Source organism: Coffea eugenioides, chromosome 6, assembly GCF_003713205.1.
Source record: "Coffea eugenioides isolate CCC68of chromosome 6, Ceug_1.0, whole genome shotgun sequence".
NCBI classification, from domain to species: domain Eukaryota; kingdom Viridiplantae; phylum Streptophyta; class Magnoliopsida; order Gentianales; family Rubiaceae; genus Coffea; species Coffea eugenioides.
In genome coordinates this window covers 16823275-16843102 of record NC_040040.1, presented here as the reverse complement: position 1 = coordinate 16843102, position 19828 = coordinate 16823275, and the positions used below count along the sequence as shown (strand labels likewise).

Sequence of the window (19828 nt, the reverse complement as noted above, 5' to 3'; positions counted from 1 at the left end):
AAAGATAAAGAATCATGCATGTGTACTGTACACATTTATCTGCATATTTCAACTCTTTTTGTTTGTTATGATAAATAAATATTACAAACAGTTATAAGAGAACAGAATATAAAAAAAAAAAGATAAATAAATATTACAATTCATGGACTTTAAATGGTTCATTAATTCATGCTTTACTTCAACTTCTCTTCACTTTTGGAGAAGTTTTTGTTTTATCTTCCATCCTCTTTTATACTTTCTACCAATGAAAATGAACAATTTCTTACTCTTTCTATTCTCTTCCCTTCATTTCTTTCCATCCAAACTCACTGTGAGAACCGAAAGAGGTGCTTGGAGTGAGGAAATTTGGATTAAGAAGCGGATCAGATGGTGGTAGTGTTGACGTCATCGTTTAGAGGCTTTAACTAACTGGCAACCATTGACAATTTCAAATGACATAATTGCCCTTTTTTTTTTTTTGGAACCTTACTAATTACCTTTTGTTCCACCAAACTAGTACAATACTGTTGATATAATTGACAGCAAATTTCAAATAACTATAAATAAGATGGTGTTAGCAACTTTTTTTGAAATCTACATTGTAGTATAACACTGTAGTTTTGTCCACTCAACTATTAATAATATATTTTTATCCACTGAACTATCAAAAATATAAATTTTGGACTATTCAATCTAATTCCACCATAAACTCTGGCAGATCTAACTATTAATGGTATGTATCGTAAATGTGTGGACTCTTATTTCTGACAGAGTTAATAGTGGAATCTAGGGCTGTTCACAAATCGAACCGCTCGCGAGCGGCTCGAATACAAGCTCGAGTCGAGCTCGAGTTCAAAAGTATTAAGTTCGTTGGCTCGCGAGCTCGATTATATATATATATATATATTTTTTATTATTTATTTTTTTAATAGTAAAATTACATATATATTCCTAATATTTTATTCTTTTTTAAAATAAAATAATTATTTTTTATTTTTTAAAATAAAATAAAAATTATTATTTTATTTTTTAAGCTCGAGCTCGAGCTTGATATTTTGAACTCGTCGAACTCGAGCTCGAGTTCGAGTTTCATAAAATTAACTAGAGACTCGATTCGATTAGGTCAAAACTCGACTCAACTTGGCTTGTTTGCACCCCTAGTGGAATCAATGGAATAGCCCAAAATTTACACATTTGATAGTTTGGTGAGTAAAAACATATTATTAATAGTTGAGTGGTCAAATCTCGACTAGTCAAAAAGTTCCGTAGCTATTCGAGTAATTTATTCTATAATCTATCAAAAGGGATAATCTAAAGCAAATTGTGAACTTTGAAAAGGGTGGTATTGGGAAAATGTCAATTTAAGGGCTTGATCCTTTAAGAAAATTTATCTTTAATACTCTAAAATGAATTTTATATAATCTATTGACAAATGTTGCGTGTAAGACTCAATAAAATTGAACCAATTCAAAGTCAAGTCGTTCAACCTAAAAATATTTTGACCCAACCTAATACTTTATTGGGCAAAATAGAGTTTGATCCTAAATACAATATCGATTAAAATGTGAGATGAGCATAGGTTTCATTAGGCCAGACCTATAAAAGATTTTGTAAAAATTTATACATAGTGGTGTATATATTTTGGTTTACCCACACACATTTAGAAGTCCAAATTGTAACGTAAGTTGAGTCTGGATTTCACCACGAGTCCAAAGTCAGAAAATTCCACCTTCTTTGTCTGTCTTGGACTTCCTAAAGCCTAAAACTTGGTTCACAAAACTTTGATTGACAGCCCGGTCACATGGATTACAATTCATGTTGAGAAAACTGGACCGTAGTTGTCATAATAGTCCTTACTAGCATCAAGTATTTACTTTTATAATTTGTAAATTGATACTAGCCCACTTAAAATTTCAAGAACAATTAAGTGGAAATTATTTCTTTCGCATAAAATCAATAGAAGACAAAAGTAGAATATAAGTCCACTTATGTATATTACTAAATACAAGAGTAAATCTTAATCCTATCACTAAATATTAATTAGTAATTAGCTAAACTAACTATAACTATATTTGGAGATAAAATTTCAATGGAAGTTGATACATTGGAGTTTAGCTTAACAATTAAGTTTGAAATTCTTATTTATTTCAATATTGTTTAAGAATTGAGATTCTGAGTTAGAACTTAGGGTTATGAACCTTTTTTTTTTGCATTTCATATTTGATTGAGTAAGTCGATTAATTTTGTTGAAAAACATATGGGATATTATTTTGTTATAAGAATTTTTTTAGAGCGAATTAAAATATTTTAACTCACTACTGATTTTCCAATCCAATTTATCAAACTAAGTTTTGGACGGTAATCGGATATTGGATTTAAAAAATCAATTCCCAAATTATCAAAACTTTTTTTTTATCAAATTTCTGATTATCGATCGATGAACACTCATAAATATAAGGCCACACTTGTTTGATTTTGCATGAACGAAAGGCCAAAAAAAGAATGTGCAATAGCAAGAATAGCAATGTACAAGAAATATTAGCAAACCACTTGTCAAGTTATTAAGAAGCCACGTGACAAGTAAAGAGACAAAGTACTAAAGTTGACTTCTTTCTTATATAATAGGTAGATGTAACTTTTGGCTTAAGATCACACATACCACTGATGGTTTATGCACCTTTGTCATGTGAGAAGTTTCTCCTAATTTCCTCTTCAAAGTTTGGATGCAAGTTACTACTTTCCAGGCTCTCAAGATATATATGACTAGGGATGGCAAATAAACGAACTGCTAGCGAAATACTCTAATGACTAGGAGTGGCAACGAAAATGGTCGACCTGAACTCGATTGCTCAGAGTTTGACCCTCTTATGTTAATAGAATGAGAAGGAAATTATTGTTCCTTCATTTTTCAATAACTCTTATATAATATCTTATACAGAAACTAATGTCTTATTCATTTACAAATGGAGCATCTATAACAGTTAAATCTTAAGGAAAGTTATGAGCATTATGTTCATGCATAACTTCCATACCAAGATTAGCACGATTAATGATATCCGCGCACGTATTTCAAACTCATTTAGGCTGAAAACTATAGTGTTAATACCTAAAGTTGTAAACTAGATACTTACTGTAGGCCAAGTAGCTATGAAGAAATGTAATGAAGGATGGTTGTTGAAACTAGCATATTAGAAGATTAATTGGCCAAAATAACCAAGAACAATTATGATATCATAAGTTTCTTCCTCCTGATCGTACGTGTGTCTATACATATACATATGCATATATATATATATATATATACACACACATATATATATGTTGTTACTCATAAGATAAATTACATGTTTTACCATTCAAATTCGAGTAACTTGTCTTGCGATTGGGCTCGTGCTAGATCTTGATTTACTTATCGAATGAGAATGAGTTCGATCTCAAGCTCCTTATATTTAACATGAGTCGATCTTGAGCCTTTAAAACTCGTTTGGACTGCTATTTTTGAGAGTTTTTATAAAAAAAATTGTACTATAGTAATTTGATATATGTGAGATAAAAAAATAATAGAAAAATATGATCATGAAAACGTAAAATTTTTCTATAAAAATCACAATCGAAACAAGGCTTAATCAAAGTTTCAATTAATTTACTTGGAACACGGGCTTGAGTACATTACTATTCTGGTTTGATTCCTTCATTGCTATCCCTAGACATGACAGCCAATAACATTACTATTTTAACCTTTCTCACTTAAATAACTCTAATTGACCGTCAAATTATAGCCATGTGGTAGATTCTAGAGCTCATGGCAATGTATCAAATCTGAAAAGAACTAATGGTGAGGAATGAAACTCTGAATTGACTGCATGAGCTATCTACCATTATGAAGTGGGGTGGCAAGGAAGTATCTGGTTTTCCTGCATTGCCCAACCATCTAATGCCCACTAATCACTCTAACTGGTAACACCAAGACCGAAATCCACCAAATCCTGCCCCGCTACACTCCCCCTCCTCCTCCCACGTCCTTTCCCTCTTCCCTTTCTACAATTTTCCATAATAATAGTTCCCATCCCAAGGAAAGATCCGCCCGTCCCCCCGCCACCTCGTCCTCCTTGGATGAACCACCATGACAGATTCTTCACCGCGTTCTTCCACTACTGAACCATCACCGCCGCCTCCTTCAGCTTCAACTTCGTCACCGACGACACCAATAGCATCAAGCCCCCAAATTTACATCCACCCCAGAAGGGAGCCATTTGAACATGGCCTTTTACCCATCCCAAAACTTATATTCTCAGATGGGACCCAATCATTAGCTTCAATCAAGGACAAGCTCTTGTCTCTTTCTTCTTCTTCCTCCTCCGAGTCTACTCACCGGGTCAACTCGGCTGCGATTGCCGAGACCCTCCAGATCTCGCCTGACCATGCTCGGCTTGTGCTCGACACCATCTCCTCTGTTCTGCACAATGATACTGACCCTCTCGTCAATGCCAAGCCCTCGGAGATTGATGACGTCGGGATCGGTGTGTTTGATTTGGTAGTGTTTTTGTATGTACAGAGTTATAAGAGACTGCTGCCGAAAGGGCACCGGGACTCAGCTGCCGTCGCGGATGTATGGCCTTCTACGTCCGCTTTCGATGGGTTTCTGTCTGCCCTCACGCCCTTGCAGGTTAGGATTCTATTAATTTCTGCTAAGAGTTCGTAAATTGTGTTCTTGAGTTTTTTTAGGGAATGCAAGGATTCGGAATTATTGTGGAAATGTAAATCTTGGCTGGTATAATTCTTCTTTGGGTTGGGTTTTTGGAAATTTTAAGTGGGTTGGCTTTAGTTTAGTGCAAATCGGAGTAATTTGAAATGGGATCATTGGGGTCTGGAGTGGGAAGTTGTGTTGGATTTCTTGGTGTATTAGTCATTGAAGTGTTATAATTTTTTCGTTACTTGACTTGATAGAATGAGCATTCAACCTTGTCCTATTGCTGTTCCTTTTATAAGCTCATACGAGCAAATGCTTCCTATAATTTGTTACGCGTGTACCTTAAGATGTATGTTAGGAAGAAAGTTTCGATTTTAACTACTCTGTGAGCTGACAATCCCTTTTGCTGTTAAAGTGCGTACTTGTGATAAGGTTCTTGAATTTTTTTTTGTAGCTTGTACGTAGCAACAGTAGGCGGTTTATGCCATCACAAGCTGATGAGGAGGCGCATCAGCTATCATATTTGCAGAAGCACTTGGGGAACATTCTTGCTCTTCTGGCAGATACAGCTGAAGGAGAAGCCGAAGACTCTCTGGTTCGTAGATATCTTTCTTGTCTTGGCTACTGATTTTGATTGAAAAGTTGGTAGTTTCTTCTTGCAGTAGTTTGTACTACTTATTGTTAAGTTTAAGAATAGTAAAAGCAAGAGGAACATGTTAAAAGAATGGCCCTTGCGGTAGAAATTGGTTCATCTCCAAATGCATGCTCCACTTGTAAGGTTGCAAGTGCAAAATGAATCCTGATGACAGTCCTTACCAACTTTTATCATAATTAATGATTGTTAAGCATTCTGCATTAACTTATTGCCGATTTTTTCTACCTATGCATGTGCATGTTTGAGTTTGCAAAGTAGTTTAAGATAGGCATTGGGTGTATTATGCTGATACGACAATAAAATGCCAACGGCTTGTGCTATCTCTATTCAAGTGATTCAATATTCTAGTTGTGTATCTACTTTAATGTCATTAAAAATTTCTAGTTATTAGAGCCAACAAAATGTACAAGATAATCACTTTATTTGTCAGATATTTATGGACGTATGTGGATCATTATTTTGTTTCTTTCCTCGTTTGCTCTATTTGTGCTGTAAGGTTATTTGTGGACTTGTGGAAAAAATAAAGCTAAATGAGGACTTATCTTGAAAAATATGAAGTTACTTGTTGCTGAATGCTGGCCTACCCTTTTTACCAGGTATTGTCAATGGAAAAACTCGAGCATCTTGGTTTTCTGGTTTATTTTGGTGAAAAAGGATCAGAGAGAACCCCTTTGAGCCAGAATGCTCCCTTTTTTGCCAACTCAGATCCTGACATGCCAGCTGTTCCTGTGCCTGCTGCCCAAGTTCTTGATTGGCTTCTACAGAATATAGCCTCCACCTTGGAGCATATTTCTGAGAGGGTTTCTGCAAAAGAAAATGGACCCACAGTTGCTTCTGATCAAGATGTCCCAATGACCGATGTTGGCTCAACTTCAGCTAAAGCTTCAACCAGTGCTAGGGGCCCAAGTTTTATTGAGGGGATTTCTAAATCTTCCCATGTAAAGCATGCATCTGATTTAAAAGGAACTTCTTTGAAGGCAAGTTATGTTGACTGAAAATTAATATTTTCCAAATTCTATTGAGTGCTTTATGTGAATGTGTGGTTAGTAGTAATAAGTACTCTGCCAGAGGTTTGATTTCTAGGATGGTTGTCCGTTCAATAAGATGAAAAATATGGTGATCTAGAAAAAGAGAATTAAAATAAAAAAGAAGCGAAAGGAAAAAAAATTGAATTTGAAATGCAAACTGCAACTGTTGTTAAGGAGAGGTGGAAGCAGAGATGCAAGATGGTAAGAAGATAAGATAATTGCAGGAATTATTACTGTTGTATTAGTTTAAACAATAATTTTTCTTTCCAAGTGAATTTAGTTTGTTGGAACATTATTTCTACTGGTTTTTTTTTTTCACTCCTACTGGGTAAAATTTTCATGATGCAGTGGTTTCCTACAATTCTGTGATTTTCTAATTTTTTCTCACTGTGAAACTAAACAACTAGAAATAGTAATACAGAAAATCGATAGTTTGAGCCTCCAAAATTGGAAAAGAAAAAAAAAAAGGAAAAAGGAAGGGCTTCAACATGATATGAAGGTAGTAATAGAAGAACTTCTTGGGATATCTATGGTCGTTTTTCCAGTATGATGCCATGCACAACTTTGTTTTCAAGAAGAAAGACTGTGTTAGGTCTTAGTATCGCAATTTTATCATTTTTGGCTTATTCTTGCATTTTAAGGCCTGGAGTCTTATAGTTTTAGCAGATATTGAGCTGCGTAGTTGTTTATTAGCTTTTATTAGTTCACCAGTAAGATCTGGATGAAGTGCATACTCCTTTTACAGTCCATTCATTGCAAGTGGTTATCTTTGATGGCATAGTCACATGTATGCACAATTTACACTTACTGTAGGTTGCCCTTTGTTATTGTGAGCCTACAAGAAGCCACCGTTCCAATCTCTATCTTGATAATTGCAGTTTTTTATCTGAACTTTGGGTTTGGCTGTGCTTGATTCTATTGCAGCTTTGAGCTTATTAACCTTAACAAGACACTATTAATTTTTGTTTTGGCAGTATAAGCTGCTTATTTCTTTCAGCTGTTGTGCCATGATTTCTGAAAATTTAGATCAAATACAGATAATGCAATACTTGGCATTTTTTTCCTCACCTTTTTTCTTGTTGATTTGTGCAATTTGTTTCACTATGAAGTTTCAATTTATTGTGTTTATGGTACCTTACCAGTTTATTTTTGTAGGTAATAAATTGTCACGAGTCAGTTATCTACATTTTAGCACCTTTGAGATATGCAACAGTATATGGATGCTCTGATGCAACTATTGTTCTTGGAGCAGTTGGCAAGGTACTTGACTGTAAAAATAATGCGGCTTATACCATCATTTTCTGAATGTATTCGATGCTGCTTCCACCTCAAAAATAATACTTTTTTACATGGACTACTCTATATTTGTGCTTAATTATAAACTATAAATTTAAAAGATACAAAATTGAAAAAAGGGAAGCTGTTAGTTAAATGATTTGAGTCTGTCTTTCCATCCTTGCATGTGACATAATTTGAATCTGTCAAATGTGTAAAATATTATGGCCTGCTTTGAGGGTGGTCGTACTTTAATTTACTAACTCAATGCTATAACTTTGGTTTTGTTTACTACGTAATGAAAATGCAAACTGCAAATTAAGCTTTAAGTAATGTACTTGTGCATATTTCAAAACATTAATAGTTCTCTAAGTTAATAGCAGCAACATTGACCTAATTTATAAGTTTGTCAGATATGCTTTCATTAGGTAAATGTCTGAATTGGGTTGTTGGTGACCAGTGGGCCGAAAGGCATCTTAATAACCCAAATAGGAAACATACCATAACATGTTGAACCTTGCAATTCTGTGCTTCCTTTCGGACGGTGCATTATAGTTTTTTTCCCCATTTTATGTTTTCTAGAAGTTTGTAGATAGAATAGACTATAGGTGCCAGCAGAGGCTCCAGCATTAAAGGAAGATAAAGGTTTTTTTGGTATTTTTGGTAATACTGAACTGTAGTGTACACGTTCAGTCGTCTTGTAAATGTGAAAACTTTTCTACTGTGTTTCATTTTTAATAACTATCTATTTATGCATATTTACTGTGAGTCATGTCCATCCTAGTTTGAATATGGGTTGTCTTTTGACTTAAATTGTTGTTGTTGCATTTGGTCTTCCCCTCTTGCTATTAGTTTAAGTTAATGGAATTGCTAATGATCTTTGAGTTGTCTTCCTAATGATGTAATTTAATTTTTCCAGGCTGTAAGAGTTGAACATTGTGAGCGTGTTCATGTGATTGCAGCTGCAAAACGTATCTGTATTGCTAATTGTCGTGAATGTGTCTTCTTCCTTGGGGTCAACCAACAACCCCTCATTGTTGGTGATAACCATAAGCTGCAGGTAATGCCATTCCTCTAATTTTGTATTGTTCCTGCAATAACAGGGTTAAAAGATAGTGTTAGAGTGGAAATGATGGATTTATTATAGGAGGAACAGATGCCAAAAGCAATATTTCAGTCCTAGAGTCGCCAGATTGTTATATAGATGTATAAGCATGGGAAGTATCCTTAGATAGGCCAAAGCAAGTGGTTGAGTTCATTTTGTTCTCATGCAGATTGATATTAGCTAACTGCTCAAGAGCATTCTCAAACAATAAACAGTCAGTATGTGTGTTTCATCTTGATGATTGTTCAACTTTTTGAAGTAGGATCTATGCTAGTCTCACAGTTTATGTGTCAACTTGAAATTCTCTGTGTTTTGCTTGGTGTTTGTTCGTTATTAAACTTGCATTCACTCTTGGGATCAATTCAGCATGAATATAGTTTTCTTGAGTATTTTCGTTTAGTCTGAATGATTGGCTTTCAGGATCTTCTTTTCTTCTTCCTGGCAATTTATTAGGTTGCTCCATATAATACATATTACTCACAACTAGAGGAGCACATGAATCAAGTCGGTGTCGTGCCAACTGTCAACAGATGGGACCAACCACTGGCGCTTGGTGTGGTTGATCCACATGATTCGTTATCTCATCCAGCAGGTGTCTCTGAAGTCCAGGCTGAGTCTGCAATTTGCCTAGACCCAGATCAATTCACTAATTTTATGGTGTGTCCTCTCATCAAACTAATACTTTATTTGTTTTAGTAATTTGAATTTCATTAATCAAACTAACCTATTGCTTTGTAATCGATTGTGCTGAAATGTGGTATCTTTAAGATTTTGACCTTTGCGTATAGATTCAAGTTACCTTCATTTCATGTTATTTCTGCCACTTACTTGTACATGAATCTTCATTTTCATCAGATTCCAAATTGGTTTGGAGGTGAAGTAGTTGGGTCCACAAAAGACAATCCATTCCCTTTGCCAGATGCTTACATGGTTTCTCAGCAGAGAAATGTATGTACTGCACCCAGGATGATTGAGAATTCCTTGTCACCTGTTGTCCCCTAGGGGGCATTTTTTTGTGGATTTTTTTAACAATGAAGGCTCTATAACCTTCAATGTGGTTATTGGAATTGTGATTGTCTGAAGCATCTGCTTATTTTTTATTTTCAGCACAAAAACTTGGGGGAGATTAAGCACATTTTGAAAGAAACTCAGCTTGAAGAGAGCCGGAAGCGGGAATTATCAAGTACACTTCATGCATGCTTCAAGGATTGGCTATATGGTAAAATTTTGTTATGTCTTTTTTCAATCAGTTAACTTGTGTTTACCATCCTGGGGTCCATGGACGTGTCTTGAATTTTATTTTTGGATTTTATATAAGGTTCTGAACTCATGTTCAACTTTGAAACATGTTTGAGCAACCAGTGCACTTTTGAATATTCCGTGCATATTGTTGGAGAAGAATTGGGTATGGCAACAATTATCAAAGCACTATAAAGCTTAGATTTTCTGTCTTATTTTCTCTTGTCAGAGAACAGTATTTTGTGCTTTTTTTCCTTTTTTGTGAGTAGTCTGAATCGTTTGCAGTATGTTTTTACAAGAGAAGAAAAGGATTAGTAGTACTTTAACAACAATCTTCTGGTGCATGGTCACTGATGCATGTTCTATTGTGTGCTATACCTGTCTGCCAACTAATTTCCTATTTAATTAACAGGGGAGAAATTGATCACTTGTTGCTTGTTCAGATTGTCGATGTAACTATTCGTTACAAGTTCCTTAACTAGGATCATTAGGTCCTGACTTAGTAGCTTGCCTTCCTCTTGTTGGGAACCCCTTTTTCAATTATTTGGATTTTTCCTTTCCTAGATTTAAAAAGCTTTTTGTCTAAGTAGAGTACTGGCAGCGGGCGGTGAGAGGAGGAAGGCTAGCTTTGAGAAGAAGAGTACCGAAGCTAGTGATACAGGCATTTGAAGAGGAGGGTATCATTGTAATTTAGTTCTTATGGCTCTGCCATAGAAATGGTTACTTGCATTTGCTTCTTGCTTGATGAGTTTCTTTCTGTTCCCTTTACAATGTAGGCTAACCATTTGTGATCCCCCTGCCTCATTTAACTTAAAAGATTTTGAATTTCCTTGACTTTGAGAAACTGAAGGCTTTCCAAGTGCTAGTTCATTAGAAATCGCCATTCCAAATTGCGAGCCCAGTGTTTAGTGCTGAGACTGTTAGGAGGCTTAGGTCCTTGAAGGGTTATAAAGGTTGAACAAATGCAGTTTTGTGAAGAGTTGTAATTGTCAATTGTAATGTCTCATGTTGCGGGAGAACATCCTTTTTATCTTATTGGTAAATATGACGGATCAATCTTATTGTTGAGCCAAGGCTAAATCTCTGGGTCATGTAGAATTTCCAACCAAATTCAAATTCAAAGTGGGTTTCTCTTTTGGACAATTTTTCCTCTTTACATGGTCTGATCACTTGACGTGTTATATCCACATTGCACAATGGACTAAATAAAAAATGCCAGCTGCCTGTATCTCCAAGTATAGTTTGTAGTAAGGGTTGGTAGTTTGAGGCATTCATCTTTCATTGGATTGCACCTTTGATGATTTATACTGTTTTCATGTATGCAATTTCCTTCACGGGTCCTTTTAGGAAAATTCAAGTAGATAAATTTGTCTATCTCTTTAGTATTCTAGGTTCTTGTCATTATGACAATTTTGTACCTAACTAGCATTGAAAAGTACCATTAGCATGCTCTTTTAATTCCTTATCGTAATGATGTGACAGCCTCAGGAAATATTCGGCAACTTTACTGCTTACAAGGTGATTGAATGTTGAGGAAAGATGGCATAGACCCTTGAAGATGGAACCTAGTTTGTACTTTCATCTTCCCAGACAGTTTTCAAGTCCAGCGATTCTCTTTCCTTTTGCTTTGGGGTGCTAAAGAAAGCTGGAAATGTGATGCTTTTGACTTGCAACGGAGATCTGACACATGTTTTGGAGCTGTTGTGTAGATTGTAGAAGAGGAGACTCTTAACTCATAATTCTTTCTATGGAAGTGAATTTATTTTGTAGCATTTTGTTATGCTAGCGCCTGTTGGAAATCTATACTGAATTTTCCATTTTTAACCCGTAGATATTTTCTTCTGTTTGTCAATCTTTCACTCATTTTGGCTGTTGATGTACATGATGGCAATAAAGTTAAACATCTCTCTCTCATTTTCCTATAGCTTTGAGTTGAACCCTAGCTGACATTTTTCTGGAAGATTGCTTTACCAGTCAGTTATCCTGATGATGCTCCTCCTGATTTTGTTATTGATTGCACGAAAGCATAAAATTTAATGAAATGGGTAATGAAAGAATTATGTAACTGGAATTGATGCAAAGCAAGAAGCGGGTTTGGTCGCTGATTGAGCTCCAGCAAATTGGTTTCTCCACACTACATGGTTCCATTCCTGTTGTTGCTTTCTGCCTCAGTAGTCTTATAGCAAGTTCAAGGCGTGCGAAATGGTCTATGGAGCGTGGAGTAGGGGTTTCATTTGAAATGGCATCAGATGTTGATTCGTCTACAAAAAGATTGCTCTAGTTTAGCATGCTGAGTTGCTAGAGCAGCCTTTTAGCCAGTGAGGCTCCAAAGCCAACCGATGCAGCAGATATATGAAAGTTTTCATGCTAACTACAATGAACAATCCTAAACTTTGCGCAGTTGTGCAACTGGGAGGATATTGTTCCAAATAACAGCACTAAAAGGAGACTTCGTTAATGTAAATCCCTTTTTTCTGAAACTTGTCTGCGCACTAGCATTGAACCGAAAAAAAAAAAAAAAGAAGAAGAATTTTAATATCTCTCGCGCTATGAAAACTTCATTAGTTTTTTTCCCCCTCGTTTTTCGCTGCGCAAAGGAAATCAGAATCTCCTGATTTAAAAAATTTCCTGAACTTCCTCAAATTGTGTAAATGAATGACGTGCAGAGAAATATACTCATGCATATGAAAAACAAGAATCGTGGCATTAGCCTGAAGGAGCCATCTGAAGGAGTTTTTCTGCTTGCTCGGGGAAGAAAGTAATGAAAAGAAAAGCACCTGCATTGAGGTCATTGAATCACAAAACCTCACCACAACATGCAAAGTTCAAGCATAAATTTAGGAAGATATCTTAAAAGAAACTTACAGACAAGTACGGTTCCTAGAACAGTTGAGATCTTTCCTTGCACTGTCACCAAACCAGCCTTGCCTGCATTTTGGAGCTCACAGGAACCAACAGAATCAAATGTTCCTGGAAATTGGAATCATCCTTTTGATATCCCTTGTTTCAAGGCTAACAATGTTTGAAATTCTCCAATTGCTGTTACTTACCTGGCTCCACGGATTGAAGCCCAGATGTCATGCAGGCTATGTTTTGGTAGCCAGCAGCCTCTAATTTCTGGGCAGCTCCAGCAGACCTTGAAGCATGTGGGAATGACAGAAATTTATAAATGAATTTCACGGTAGGGAAGAAATGTTTTGAGTGACTATATAAGAGAAACGGCGCAAATTCAGTATCTAAGTCTGGTGGACGAGATGAACAAATCCAAGATGTCAATTAAACAATACAAAAGTCAGTAGATGAATTGACAGTTATTGGCAACGCCACGGTCTGGAGGTTAAGACTTAAGAGAGGCTAGGTTTGGAGGCCCCAGGTACAGAAAATTTCTTCAAGCTCCATCTGTTCAGGAGCTTTGTAGGATCGTTTGTATGTTGGTTCATTGCTGCGTTCCTAATCCTATAATTGCTGCAGTATGGTAACGATTACCCAAACAATCATTGGACACATGATTGCTCTGATCATACTTAGTGACTAAACTGCTAAATTTACTCAGTCTATAACAAAGATCCTTGGAGAGTCTGGTATTTGAGATTACAAACGCTTCAACACAATAAATACCCAGTCCTAGCAGAGGATCATTGGCATAACTATCTCAAATTGTACTAGAAGTTGAATGCATTCCTTAGCTGCACCAAACTATTTAAACTTGCTCGATCATTAACCTAATGGCATTACCCTCCCTCCATAGCTCAATCTAAAGACTGTTGGACCTCTACCATTGATAAGCAAAAAGAAGCTGTATTTGAACTCTAGGGGTAATTATTGACGGTTTTAATCTTTTCTTTGAGGTAATTAAACAATTTCCATGTGAATGTGACTCTGAATGTCAACCTTACAGTTCAGATAGATATCTGACTGCCAGTTTCTTGTGCTGTTAATTTAGGTGGCTATCTAGAAACAATATATATAACAGACCAGTGATGATAAAGTAACTGGGATCATGAAGGGCAAAATACCACAGTGAACGTGAACCTTGTAAAAATTCGCATGTTTACTCGTTCTGTTAACGAGGAAGACATGTGAAAGGGCTATTGCAGATTCCTTTAACATTGATTAGCTTCACTTGCTTTTATTTAATTAACCATCTTGCAGAAGGATCAAGCTCAGTAGGAGGGACTATTATGAGCTCAAGATGCACCCTCACTCAGCAGTAGCATGACCTTTTTATTTCCCTTTTGTGGTTTTTATCAGATGTTGTTTCAATCATATGGTTTTAGACAAAATCCATTGAGCTTCTTCTATGAAGAATTTGAGAACGACAACGATGGCTTACCTCAGTCCTTCCTGACACACAAGTAAGAGCTTGCTTTCTGGTGAAAATTGGCTCTTAACAGATTGCACAAAATCAGGGTTAGGCTTTGTAAATGCTATTCCGAAAAATAGACCAGAAAAACCATTATGCACAGTCCTTTTTATTATGGTTCCTGAATCAAATAAAAACCAACAACTAAAATATTGTGAAACTAGCAATCAGAATAGATATAGAAACATCGCTGCAAACAATATTTACCTATGTCATTGTCATTGTTCAAAGTAAAGAGTGGAATATGATAGGAATCCTTAATGTGTGCCCTTTCAAATTGAACTTTGTCCCTGACATCTACAAGTGCATATCCGTCAGCTGCTACTAGTTTCTTTGCATCTTCAGCATTAACATAATTTACTTCAGCTCTGACTGATAAGGGCCTTCTTCGTAGAGGTATCCCAGTCACTGTCCCTCCTTGCTGAATCCGGACTACCAGAGAGGATGTCGCTAAATTGCTGAAATAACATCCCAAATACTCACTCCAATGTTTATCAAGATTCATTTAGTTGAATATCTTTACTATTTGGATCAAATCATACAAATGCTGCTGTAGCTAAAATTGTGTCAAGAAGTTCGTAAATTGTACTAATAGAAATTCTCTCAATTACTTGCTCTTAACGTCGAAAAGCTTGCATGAGCAAAAGTTCTATATCAATGAGAATGAACAACCAACTAGTGCATTTTTGGGAATTGCACGATATCAAGAAAATACTTAGAAATAAAATCGCACTTGAAAAGTTTAGCTATTTCAAAGATGCTTCACCTCGCACGTAACAGCTAGTGCTACTATAAGTTCTGTTAAGCACTACTTCCATACTATCAATCTAACTTGTGGCAGTTAGCAAAGAAGGTGAACTGAGTTTCTGAAGGGGGTTGGAGGGGTTGCTTTGCATTTGGTGCTCGAAAACTCACTCTCCAATCAGCTAATGTGCTAAAAAAAAGTAGCCAATCAAAGAAAAATGGGAACCCGACTACATTCTCTGCAAAGTAATCTCAACTTTTAGCACAGAAATTGGGAAAAATCCCAGTCTTTTTTTTATAATATCACAATTTTACTTCGAGGAATTTGTCATTGCCAAGTTTGAAAACTGCAACAGAGAAAAGAGTTCGTACTGCAGTACCTGCGAAAAGAGAGTGCTGATGAAGAACAATAGCAACCAATCCCTGCCATTTCCAGCCAGAGAGGTCTGAATATCTTTAGCTCCAGAAGAGTACACTGATACTGATTGTCTTTCTTGGGAGACCAGAAATCTAAGACAAGAAATGGGTGTCTGCCACGTGGCAATTATGTATTCAACCCTGGATTGGATATCTTTCTTTACTGGTGTAACTAACGCGCACAGGTAGTAAGATTTTTTACTTTCGTAACGGATAAAAACCATACAGATATTTGAGGCATCATGGCTTGTTTTGGGCCTCAGAGCCTACATTACTCAAAGAATGTTGGGCCAGATTGGGGTACTCAATTGGTGAATTTGGGGGAGTTCCTGAGAATTCATTTTCCTTCTTGTTCTTTTTCAGTTCTTATTCTGAATTTGGGAGTTCAGCTATGGACCCTTCTTTCGTTTTAGTTTTTCTGCATTTGCATCGGACACTCTTCACGAGCTTCACCATGTATTGTGACAAATCAGCAAAAAATTTCTTGTACCATGCCGTATCTAACCTGCTAAAATTTCAGACTTAACTGCAACAGGCCAAGAGATCCAAGAGAAGTTAATCTGAAAAATTGTAGCTTTATGTAAGAATGCTCCAAAATTACTGCTTTATCCGGCTCTTTAAATCTAATACTACAGTTTGAGGGTGATGATTACAGAGTCATACCAAGTGAAGTGAATTAAATATTTTTGCACAAGGGCAGATATAAACACATTCGGCATTCAGCAAGATGGCTTCTATGCCAGAACCAGCTACTTTTCGATCCCCAATTTTTAGAGGTATTTCATGCTTTCAGAAACCATTAACCAGAATCAGGTACGATCTCAACCATGAAATCACATGTCACGCCAAAAAATAACGAGACAACATATTTATTCAAATTTTCTTGAGGATAGGAAAGAAAAGGAAGGAAGGCATTTGACATGAAACATAGTCCAGGTGTATGGACCATCCCCTAACAAAGAAAAAGCAGCAGACTAAAAAACAGTTGAATCCTCTTCCACTTGTACATGTTCCAACAGCCTTCCACACCTATCAGCAAGACGACTTAATCAGCACTAGCCCTCTTCTTGGTGGTGTATGGGTAGTACTCCTTGCCATTATCTATTCTGGTGGTCTGACCTCCAACGTCAATAAAAGCAGAAGTGGCTGCAAGCGCAGCTCCTGCAGATAGTGCAGTTGCAATGCTCTTTCCTGTAGAACATTTTCCAAAAGGATTTAGCAACCAAGGGAAAGTTGGGCCTGTAGCCGAGCCTCACTTCTGAAACTAAAGGAAACCTTATAGTGCTATCAAAAATTGGTTCTGTACTGAGGATAACAAAATAATGTTTTCCATTAGGGAGGCTTCCTTATTAGCAGATCCCATATCTCCAGTAAACAACTATGCAATGAGATTCTTGAAAGTCGGGAGTGTAAATATGGGTTCATAACAAGGATAAAAACAAACTACAGGAACAGACACAGGCATCCACTAAATGACATAAAATACAGAAAACAAACTTATGATGTGTAAAGTTTCATAATACTGTTTATGGATAATCGAGTGAACCTACAAATATGAGACGTTAAAATGTGCCTCGAGATGTGTGTTAAATCTGAACATTTTGATTGAGGCGCTTTAAGTATATCCATTATGTAAAAGGCATACAGCTATGTGCCACAGACCCATATAAGGCTTCACAATATTTAGTCTTTTGCAATTATCATCTTCAACAAAATGTCAAACAGACAAAATAAAGAGAACCTCAAGTCTAACCATGGGCTTCATGTGAAATTCCACATCTTATTCTGCAGTGTCTATCATAACACCAAATTTTAAGAAAGAGAAAGACAACCTTTGTAACCCACAACAGTAGCACCAGCTGCAAACCCACCAACAGCTCCGTTGATAAAGTCTCTTTTCATCCTATAATTCTGCAACAACTGTTCTACACCAATATAAACCCCACCAATGGCAGCAAAAGTAATCCCATGGTTTCCCATCATCTTTAGAGTCCGGATCAGCCCAGGAAGTGCAACTCTTCTCTCAACACGAGGCACGTCCTGCCAGGTCGCAACGATGGTTCCCCATATAGTACCAGCGACTAGACCTGAAGTAGCACCCTTAATTGTTTTCATCAACGGAGTATCTTCATCTTCTAAGTACCTTAGTTCTGCCGGATCCATAACTTTGGCCAAACTGGAGAAAAAGACAAATAACAATTATATCAAGCTAAGGTATTAGTTAAAAAATCATTCCTAAAGTGCAAAGCATTAGTACAAGAAAAATTAGGATTTTGAAAAAAAAAAACAACTAAGAAATGGTGTGATTAACATACATATAATGCCACCTCTTATTTGCTTATTTGGTTTCACTTTTGTTTTCTCTTACTTTGTACACAAAGAACCCATTTCTAAACAAAATATCAAAAAGTCTAATAACCTTTTGATGACTTACAAAGAAAAAAGCTAAAAAAAAAAAAAAAGTCCAGAGCATAGACCCGAAAGTTATGTTTGAACTAGATTACCATATTTACTATGCAAACATCGAAGAAAGAAAGCCCAGATTGAACTTATAAGGGAAGAAATCATTTAAAACAATAGATTTTCTGCATTGTAGTATCCTCTCCACAATTCCACTTATGTCCAAGTAAAACCATAGCTTCCTGGATTTCACAAGCCTTTCCAGCATATATCAGAGACTGATGGTAGGTAAAATATCTCAAAGTCAGAAACCCCTGAAAACTTCACCACCTATAAATCCAATCCTAAGGCATCATACGTAAAACCTACATTAAAAAAAACATTTGAAACGAAACAAAATTGAGCCATATATCCACAATGATTTTAGCACCCATTTAGCTAGGATCACAAATTAAAAAACAATCAATTTATCGTGGCTGAACATTTGGCAGACTTTCGAATTGAAAATCCCCTTATCAAATTGCTCAAACTCTAGAGTCCCAATTCGATGTCCTTCAATATTTCACTCTTAATCTTAACAAGCAATAAAATTCAAGCAAGCACTGATAAATATATGAATGGCAGTGACGATTAGCATAAATTAAATTCCAAAATACAACATAAAAAAGAAGAAGAGGAAAGAAGGGAAGCTTACCAGACTTGGCACTGATCTGCAGTGGCTATTTCAGAGAGAGAACAAGAAAAGAGAGGACTTGGAACAAATGAGATAGGAACCGGCGTGGAGACTACAGAGTGAGATTGACATACGTTTTGGGCTCATATACGAGCTATGTCAAGCCCAACGCGACAGGATTCGGGGCTCGTCCAATGTTTGTTTATTTTAAAGATGTTGAAATTGTGTTTAAACTTGCCTTGATTATTTATCGAATGGAAGGTAAATTTGTATTGATTTTTTTTTGAAGGTAAAATTTCTTTTTTAAAAAAAAAAAGGAAGGCAAACTTGTATCCAGTTGAGCTCGAGTAGGTTGAAAATTTTACATATAAATTTCAAACTTTATGCTAGTCAAGTTAATTTCGACTCAATTTTGAAATATTACTAAACATAAAAGTTTGTTATATTTGGTTGTCTATCAAAACTTGAACAAGTTTTTAGTAAGAAAATTGTTAATGGTACTCCACTTTGTGTTACAGCACTCAAATTACTATCATTTTTATCACATAATTTTGATTTATTAGATCATATGATAAAACAAATGGTGAGAGTGTCATTAATAAAAAAGTGAAATGCGATTAACATTTCTCTATAATTAATAATTATGTATCAATATCATCTCTCTTTTTTTTCATGTTATTTACTGTAACTCTTGTTACTACACTTGCACCACACATATTCATATGGTCTCAGAGGTATAATGCCCTGACTGACTGTGACAGTAATCAGAATTAAATTCATCCAAACTTTTTATTACATAAAAAAAAATCCACTTGCATATTCATATGGTCTCAGAGGTATAAACTGACTACAAAGAATTAAATTCATCCAAACTTTTTATTACATAAAAAAAAATCCTTGCACCTTCATTTCTATTGATAAAAATAAAAGAAAAATGGTTCCATGCTAAGTGAGCAAACTACGAGACACATGTTAGCAACATTTATTGTGAATTAAGTTTAATTTGATTATTTGGAAAGCCAATATTAACTAAAATTTGATTATTTCTTTTTAATAAGATGTAATGTAACTCTCATGGTTGAGAAGTACAATTAGTCCAAAAATTGCATCATAAACGCTCAAATAAAGTCATTAGATTACATTCATTACTTTTGAACGCGTCCAAATCCTGTAAGTGGTGGGCCTGATTTGGAATTTTGATGATGATTCAACTTTCAATCCTTGTCTCCGTGGACTAAACCAAAGCCCACTCAGCCCATT

General features: G+C 35.9%; 3 protein-coding genes across 3 annotated transcripts; 1 reads left to right on the top strand and 2 right to left on the bottom strand.

The window, feature by feature from the left end:
* The first annotated feature begins 3917 nt into the window (after positions 1 to 3917).
* On the top strand, positions 3918 to 11895 carry LOC113772890 (TBCC domain-containing protein 1-like). Its single transcript, XM_027317390.1, has 9 exons — positions 3918 to 4645; positions 5124 to 5264; positions 5921 to 6301; positions 7508 to 7612; positions 8547 to 8687; positions 9186 to 9389; positions 9588 to 9680; positions 9840 to 9951; positions 11454 to 11895. Exons 1-9 carry the CDS (start codon positions 4103 to 4105, stop codon positions 11495 to 11497), a joined length of 1764 nt encoding a protein of 587 aa, XP_027173191.1. The 5' UTR covers positions 3918 to 4102; the 3' UTR covers positions 11498 to 11895.
* A 425-nt stretch (positions 11896 to 12320) lies between these two features.
* Positions 12321 to 15596, bottom strand: LOC113772894 (rhodanese-like domain-containing protein 9, chloroplastic). The gene is made up of 6 exons (XM_027317395.1): positions 15459 to 15596; positions 14542 to 14792; positions 14305 to 14455; positions 13022 to 13107; positions 12837 to 12941; positions 12321 to 12748 (listed from the first exon to the last, which is right to left on the bottom strand). The coding sequence occupies exons 1-6, from the start codon at positions 15506 to 15508 to the stop codon at positions 12678 to 12680; spliced, it is 714 nt and encodes a 237-aa protein (XP_027173196.1). The 5' UTR covers positions 15509 to 15596; the 3' UTR covers positions 12321 to 12677.
* Positions 15597 to 16248: 652 nt separating this feature from the next.
* On the bottom strand, positions 16249 to 18702 carry LOC113772895 (outer envelope pore protein 16-3, chloroplastic/mitochondrial). The gene is made up of 3 exons (XM_027317396.1): positions 18590 to 18702; positions 17328 to 17671; positions 16249 to 16686 (listed from the first exon to the last, which is right to left on the bottom strand). The coding sequence occupies exons 2-3, from the start codon at positions 17656 to 17658 to the stop codon at positions 16541 to 16543; spliced, it is 477 nt and encodes a 158-aa protein (XP_027173197.1). The 5' UTR covers positions 17659 to 17671; positions 18590 to 18702; the 3' UTR covers positions 16249 to 16540.
* Between the last annotated feature and the right edge of the window lie 1126 nt (positions 18703 to 19828).